Raw genomic sequence first — 8379 nt, 5'->3', positions numbered from 1 at the left:
TGGAAAGGCCCTGTCCCAGTCTCCGCCTCCGCCTCCGGCAGCCGTCGCCTTCGCCGGCCACCGCCGCCGGCTCCTCTCCTCTGCCACGGAAACCGTAGCAGATTTGGCTTCGCGAGCCACCCCCTCCTTCGAGTATTTCCCAAAATCTCTGTTTTTTCCGAGAAAAATAACCTCTGTAGGGTTCATCAGCAAGGGGATTATCGATGGCAGCCATCCTACGAAGAACAACCACCAAGGCGGCGGCGGAGCTGCTCCTGCGTCCGACCCACGGCGCCGGCTGGCTCGCGCGGTTCTTGGGAGATGGCGCGTCCAGTGCTTCTCACGGTAGTGAACTGTCAAGCAACCATTGACGCTGACCATTTTTCTACTGTACTTGTGAGATGTCTCTAGTGTGACCTTGCTGGCTGGCCTTTTCCTGAATAACCTGAGCAGATACTGGTGCCGCGGCTCCGCGGGAGGCGGAGTTCGTGCCGTGGCGCAACGGCGGGGGCGTGCTGCACCGGGCGGCGTCCGTCGACCCCACCGCGGTGGTGGAGGCCGGCGCCGTGGTGCATTCCGGCGCTGTGATTGGCAAGGAGGTCGTTGTCGGGTCTGGCACCGTGGTCGGGCCTTCGGTGTCTGTCGGACAGTCCACTAGGATTGGGTACGGTGTTTGTCCAGTTTGATCTGAGTGTGCATGAGAGCAAAATCTGTTTTGATTGGCAGTACTCATTTGCTGCAAATGACTTCTTTGTGTACATGTGCAGGTACAATGTTGTCTTGAGCAATTGTTCAGTGGGCGAGTTCTGTACTATCCACAATGGCGCTTGCATCGGTCAAGATGGTGAGCATTTGTTCACCTAGTGTTGTAAATATGTCATGCTGTAAACATAGTATGTTCTACAACACTACAAAGAACATGCTGCATTATTTCACATACTTGAAAATGATATGGTAGTAACACGCAGATTGTGAGCTGATCACAGCTTTCCAGTTTATTAGGCCTTTTGGCAAGTGACATAGTACATCTCAGTTTTGGGGGGGGGGGGGGGGGCATCAAAGCTTACTTGGACTGTTTTTTGTTAGAATTTCATACGTTTTTCTATTATACTTGGCGGATGGTAAATAAGGGTTTATATACTACTACTGTCAAACAGTAGGACTTATTCTGATGCTATGTAAGATTATGAGTGTCGACTGCTGATGTGTCTCTTCTAGGTTTTGGTTTCTTTGTGGGCGAGGATGGGCAAGTCAAGAAGAAACCACAGGTTAGTGCTCACCACTATCACAACTTCCTGGATAATCTGTGAAGATTAGGGATCACTACTGAGTATAAGTTGACATGGTGGTGCAATATTGGGTTCAGAGCTCAAGGAGTTTTTTAAACCTATTCTAGCAAATGTGCAATGCCACCCTACAGCCCATGGACTTTGGTATCTGAGCGGCTTCATCTTGTATAGCTAAGGAAAACCTGAGTTTGAATGTTTTGACGTTTCAAGTACTTGCATGTCGTCTAACAGAAAATAGGAAGTCCAGAGATAATTCTCTGACATAGAAAAAATATTTGTCGAAATATATGCTCACTAAGTAGCACCTACGAAATGACTGACTTTAAATGTGGTATTGTTTGAGAATTCTTATGCATATGCTATATACGGTTATCAAAATCAAAATGTAGGCTTCCATCGAATAGCTCTGTATTTTTCAGGTACTTTATGCAAGAATCGGTGACAATGTGGAGATAGGTGCAAATACATGCATTGACAGAGGAAGGTAACTTGTCCCTTCTTAATCCTGATGAAAAATCATGTACTGTGAGTATTGGATAGTTGCATGCCCTAAGAATTTGAGAGGATGTGTAGCTTGGGCGGATGTTATGTTGGCTAGTCCATAATTGTTCTCAAGATGCCTAATGTTTTCTACTATCAACCCTTTCCATGCCATTATACAATTGATTGCGATTGATCCTTACTGACAACTTTCATAAATATTTATTAACTGCAGTTGGAGAGACACAATAATTGGAGATGCCACCAAGATTGATAATCTGGTTCAGGTATTGATTCCCCTGCGATCCAAAGAACACCTTATTGATGAGATTCTTTTGTGCTTTTTTGTTCTGTTAATTGGTGTATCCTCTTTTAGATAGGTCACAATGTGGTAATTGGAAAGTGCTGTATGATTTGCGGACAAGTTGGGATTGCTGGTTCTGCAACGTATGTATACCTTCATCTCATTGACGAATTGTTCATTCTCTTAGGTGTGTCATATAATCCCTCCTGTCCGCCTTTTGAGAACTTTCCCATTATGTACACACAGGTTGGGGGACTATGTCACATTAGGTGGTCGGGTGGCAATCCGGGATCATGTCACCATTGCTTCTAAGGTGCGGTTTTCCGACTCTGTACTTTGTCATATTTTGAGTGCATAATACTTGTAAGTTCCACATAATTCTGTGTTTGTGTGTTGTCATGCGCCACAACCTAGCTGCATTACTCGCAATACTCTCATGACCAAAGGCTGTTCAAAACTAATTTGAGTTGCAGTGAAAACACTTCTTCTGTTTTCTTGTTATAAGTAACAAGTAATTGACTGGGATCTAAGAAATTCATGGAAGATTTCATCTTCATATTTAGTGGTGACAGCAAACAAATGCTCTGGGAAACATACATTTCTTCCCTATTGCATGAAAACACTTCTTCTGTTTTCTTGTTAAGTAATAAGTAGTTGACTGGGATCTAAGAAATTCATGCAAGATTTCATCTTCATATTTAGTGGTGACAGCAAACAAATGCTCAGGGAAACATACATTTCTTCCCTGTTGATATTCATATCAAGCATCTAGAGAACATTGATCCCGACATCTAAACAAGACTTAGCTGATAACATTATATTTTGCCTGCCCACTACTCTATTTTCACAGCCCTCACAAATTGATTTTCCTCGATACCATTGCAGGTTCGACTTGCAGCAAATAGTCTAGCAACAAAGGACATTCAAAATCCCGGTGACTATGGTGGATTTCCAGCTGTAAGCATTTCATTATAGCAACAACCACACAAGTTAAGGTTCTTGTTCCTTACCCCTCTAGCTACTAAATACTCATTATGTTTTTTGAATTTAGGTCCCGGCAAATGAATGGCGCCGGCAAACTGTGAACTTGCGGTTACTCTCGAAGAAACATGTCGTCAGAAGATAGTATCTCTGCTATTGCGTGATCCAAATGTGCTGTAACTTGATCCTCTTGATGGGAAATTGTATTATCTCACTAGACAGCTAGCATTGAAATACATGGCTTTGCACTATGCATTTACGCAAATAAGCGGCTGATTTGATAGAGATTGGGGAGGGGATGATGGCAACGCGCTGGGTGTATTTATCTCTCTGCCGGGAATCCATTTCGGCTTCGGTCTGGGGAAGAAGCGCCATCGCTGATCCCTGTAACCGGATTGTACTTGAGACAGATTGTCAGTCTCTTCTGCCAGAATTTGATCACATGATTTCAATCGGCTAATACCAGAAGAAAAAAATGGGAGTGGTGTCATGGGCTCATGGCTCTTGAGAGCATATGCTCTTTTTATTTTAAAATGCATCTTAGACATGTTTTAAAATGTTCAAAAATTTGAAACAAAAATTTGCGCGTACATGTTCACATGATACATGTCTACAAAGTAGTTTCATGAAAAAATGACTTGTCGTGTGACGCGAGTAAAAAGACAAATTTCAGTGCTAAAATTAAGGTTTTCACAAGATAAAATTTCATTTTTTACACAGGCCACAAGATGTATTGGTTTTTCACGAAATTTGACGACCACATATATTGTGGAGAAATACATGTAGAATTTTGTGCCCAAAAATTTCAACACTTCGAAATATGTTCTTTTTGGTAGAGAGCGCAACCTGAATTGAATTTTTGGGAAAAAAATCATCAAAATAGTTTACAAGAGCAGAAAAGCAAGTTTCTCAGTTCGTGATATTGCGACACATGCTAATAGAGAGTTGTGTGATAGGCGTTTTGCAAGGCTAATATTAAATTAAGTGGGCGAGCAGCAGGTCAACGAATAAGTGTACGTCTTTTTTTTTGAAGTTCAATATTTTTAAATTTAATTATTTTTGTATAAGCCGTATAGTTTATGACACGGAAATTAAGAAACATACATTTAAGAAAAATTACACCATGTTTGGCTGGGATTAACCATAGGCAATCAACATGAGCTAATAGAGGATATTGCATAAGCTAATGAAACATAATCAAATCACTAAAAATATTGTCTATACAAGTGGGGCAACGTAATAAACCCTATATTCTGGAAATTTTCTCAAAAACTATATGACTTATATTTAAGAGCGGAGGGAGTATTAAAGTACTACTATATTATTGAACTACATGTCAAGATGAATATGGCTACATGTCAAGATGAATACGGCGATACTACTTTAGTATCAAAAATGCTGCTATTTAATTTAGAAAGTTGATCAAATTGAGTTAATACAATTTTATTTTAAGACATGTCATACACTTATTCGACAATGGAGAGACTAACACAATCCTTTCAAGAAGAGCTTTATATACACATGACCTTGGCAGACGCGAGCGTCAGCGTCGATGACAGGAAGTGTGAGTGTATACTTGTGCATTTTGTATATAATAATTTGATTTATTTTCTAAAGAAATGCACATACTTTATATGTGTGTTCTCAATAGGGTCCAGTGCAATGTTCGCCTTTGGAAAGTTAATCGTAAAATTTCAAATGGAGCAGAGGTGCCAACAATATTCAAATGAAGCAAATAGAAAAGAAACCTCCCGAACCCGCATCGTCTATCGCTTGCATGTGTAATTCGACACACCCACGATTGGTATCCCCAAGTGGTATCTATTACTAGTCGCGTGTCCTCCTGACACGCGAATAGTAGTCTGCCTACCGGTCGCCTGCGGCGGCCGACCACTTCGTTTAATGGCAGCGTGCAATGGGGCATACTTGTATTCACGAGAATACTTTCTTTCCTTGCTTTGGCTCCACCTCGACTGGAGCCCGGCAAATACGCTTAAGTCGCCCTGCCTGTACATGTTAGGTTTCGATGCAGAAAACAAAAAATTTCCTACAATAGATATACATAGCTAAGATCTATTCTATGGAGATGCAAAGTAACGAAGGGGATCAATGTTCATATCTTTGAAGACCGAAAAGTCTAACATTCACAATGAACGTTTGTTGATGAAATTGTACATCGACGCTCACCTTGGGGTCGTGAAGAATTCCAATAATGAATTGCTCCAAGTGTCACGCCTCGCAGTTCTACACACGCACGGTGTATATACGTCTCCCGGGTGCCGCCACAGCCACCATCGCTGTCGCAAGCCTCGCCGACCGTGCGGGTGAGGAAGAGCCGGCCATCTTGGTAGACTGGGAAGAGTGGATGAGCTCGAAATGATGTGGCGAAATTTGGAGCGCGGTGACCGAATTCATCCCTCCGAGATTTTGCCATCCCATGCCAGCTCGCCCCATCTCCCGCGGTGGCTCTGCGGGAACGTGGCGTTGTCGAATTTTGCGGACACGAGTGTGGCTCGCTAGAAACGGTCGATCCGGGCGTTCCTCCAGGGGTTGGCCCGAGGGTGCTTTGAGAACCGGTTCATGCAACAACATGGACGAGGCTAGATAACCAAAACGGCCAAAAATTGCTGGCCGATGCGAGGCTCTTAGGGCATCTCCAACCGCGCGACCCAAACGGACGCGCTGGGCCGTCCGTTTTGGGCCGTTTGGGTCGCCGGCCGGACACGCGGACAGCGGCCCGCGTCCGCGTGTCCGTTTGGGTCGCGCGCTGCGCCCAACGCGCGGACGCATCGCATAATCCGGAAACACGAAAATAAAAGAAAAAAAGCAAATTTAAACGAAATTTGATTAAAACATATGCCCTATTTTGGGCAAATTTATACATAGCCCTATTTTGGGCAAATAACTAACAAAAGAAGCCCATATATGGGCTTTTAAATTTAAATTTAAACTAAGTAAAAACCCTCTATTAGGGTTTGGTCGGCGGCGCGGTGGCCGCCGGTGCGCCGCCTAGCCCCTGTGGGCGTCGTCGGCGACGTCGTCGTCGTCCACCCCGGGCGGCGACGCGCTGTTGTGGCTGGAGCGCGCCGGGGACTCCGGCCACGGAGACCACGAGGCCTCCTCCCACGGCGAGTGGGGGTCCGGAGCCACCCGGCGCCGCATCGGCGCACGGAGCGGCGCCTCCTCCCGAGGCGCTGCTGCTCGTCTCCGCCGGGCGCGGCGCCTGGCCTCCTGGCGCCGCCGCCTATCCTCCTGCCGCCGCTGCTCCTGGCGGCGGTCCTCGTCGGCGCGACGCCTGGCCTCCTCCCGCCGTGCCGCCTCCTCCTCCTCCCGTACCGCCTGGCTGGCCTGGGCGTAGAGCGCCCAGCCCTCCGCCTCCTCTACCTCCCGCCGCGCCGCCTCCTCCATCTCGGAGGTGCGAATGGCCGCATGGAGTTGCGGCCATTGCGCCTCCTCCTCCGCCGCCGAGATCATGAGGGCGGCGCGGAGGTCCGGGTCCTCCTCCGAGGACTCCGGCTTCGGCTCGAGGAGGAGAGGCGGCGGTTGCGGAAATGCCGCACCGCCGCGGGCGGCCTCTCCGATGTGGAGGCCGCGCTGGTATCCTCCCGATGGCCGCAACGCCGGCGGACGACGGCGGTGCTGCTCGCCTCGTCGTCGTTCGCTCCGGGAGCGAACCGTCGCTTCGGGGCCATGGCGGCGGTTTTTGCTCGGGGAGTGGAGTGGGGACTGGAGTGGAGGGCCAGATCCCCTCCAGTCCCCATTTAATAGTCTCCCCGGTCACCGACAGTGGGCCCAAGGGAGACGAGGCGACCAGCGCGCGGACGCGAGCGGACGGCGCGTGCCATCCGCGGCCACGCAAACCTAGCCCAGATTTGGGCCGGGTTTGCGTCGTTCCGGACGCCGCGGCCGTCCGCTTTTGCGGTGCGTCCCCGCGCTGGGCCGCGTTTTTGTCCGGCTCGACCCAAACGGACGCGCGGGCGCGGTTTGGGTCGCGCGGTTGGAGATGCCCTTACACCGGAGAATCTACCATGTCAGGACCGGCCCTGAGTTTATGCGTCTCCACCCAAAGCACTGGTTCCATTATTACCCATACGGTTTCTCCGAAAGCAGCAATGTCGGCGCAGAACTCCTTGTGCAATAATGAGAGAGGCTTCAATGTCATTGTAGACGGTGCTCTCGTATGCGTCATCCATGTTGATATGCGACCTCATACCCTCCGTGTGTCTATCCATAGCCCTTGGTGACCTCGTGGGCACAGGTGAGGGTGTCTTGGGTAAAAGAATCCGAGAGTACGACTTCTATCCAAGATGGACCGTTTGCCCTCCGTGTGGGTGTCTTGTGATCATTTAGTCTCAGACCGTTTTGCTAGTTATCCTTTAACAAACTAAGGATGTGTTTGGTAGCCCGGTCCAACCCAGCAATTCTCATCTCAACAGAGATTTCTGAAATTTCAGCTGTTTGGTGGCCCGGCTCTCCCATGTGGGCACTGCCCAACTGACCCCGAAAAGGCCTCTCAGCCCTGCCCGGTAGAGAAGCTGAAATCGAGCTTCGCACCTGGGCAGGGCTGACCTCGCCCGAAAAAACCCGCCCGAGTCCCGCACCTGGCCGAAATCCAACAGGGGTCGGAACGACCAGCGTCATTTTCTCCCCAAACTGCTCTCGCTCGAAGAGCCTCCAGACGCGCCCCGGCCCTCACGCCGTCCTCCGCCGTCGCCGCCTCGACGCCAGACGCCGCTGCCTCGACGCCGACCGCCGCCCTGCACCCCGCACCTGCACGTCGGAGCTCCCTCGCCTCGGACAGCCACGGCCAGCGGCGCTCCCTAGCCTCGGCTGTAGGATAACGTAGCATAGAAAACAAAAATTTTCCTACCGCGAACACGCAATCCAAGCCAAGATGCAATCTAGAAGACGGTAGCAACGAGGGGGTATCGAGTCTCACCCTTGAAGAGATTCCAAAGCCTACAAGATGAGGCTCTTGTTGCTGCGGTAGACGTTCACTTGCCGCTTGCAAAAGCGCGTAGAAGATCTTGATCACGATCGGTTCCGGCGCCACGAACGGGCAGCACCTCCGTACTCGGTCACACGTTCGGTTGTTGATGAAGACGACGTCCACCTCCCCGTTCCGGCGGGCAGCGGAAGTAGTAGCTCCTCTTGAATCCGACAGCACGACGGCGTGGTGTTGGTGGTGGTGGAGAAGTCCGGCGGAGCTTCGCTAAGCGTGCGGGAAGTGGAGGAGCGGGGCGGCTAGGGTTTGGGGAGAGGGGGGCGCCGACCACTATAGGGGTGCGGCCACCTTGGTGGTGTTTGAGGTGGTGTTTTTGGGGTGGCCGGCCCCCTCCCCTTGTC

At 49.2% G+C, this 8379-nt stretch overlaps 1 protein-coding gene across 1 annotated transcript; it reads left to right on the top strand.

Moving 5' to 3' along the window:
- Nucleotides 1-203: 203 nt before the first annotated feature.
- Nucleotides 204-3316, top strand: LOC124696325 (probable UDP-3-O-acylglucosamine N-acyltransferase 2, mitochondrial). Its single transcript, XM_047229057.1, has 10 exons — nt 204-324; nt 433-643; nt 747-823; nt 1198-1247; nt 1688-1752; nt 1984-2035; nt 2125-2195; nt 2299-2365; nt 2938-3009; nt 3104-3316. The coding sequence occupies exons 1-10, from the start codon at nt 204-206 to the stop codon at nt 3176-3178; spliced, it is 861 nt and encodes a 286-aa protein (XP_047085013.1). The 3' UTR covers nt 3179-3316.
- Nucleotides 3317-8379: the final 5063 nt, after the last annotated feature.

Source organism: Lolium rigidum, chromosome 3 (assembly GCF_022539505.1).
Source record: "Lolium rigidum isolate FL_2022 chromosome 3, APGP_CSIRO_Lrig_0.1, whole genome shotgun sequence".
NCBI lineage: Eukaryota > Viridiplantae > Streptophyta > Magnoliopsida > Poales > Poaceae > Lolium > Lolium rigidum.
This window is presented reverse-complemented; position numbering and strand designations above follow the sequence as displayed.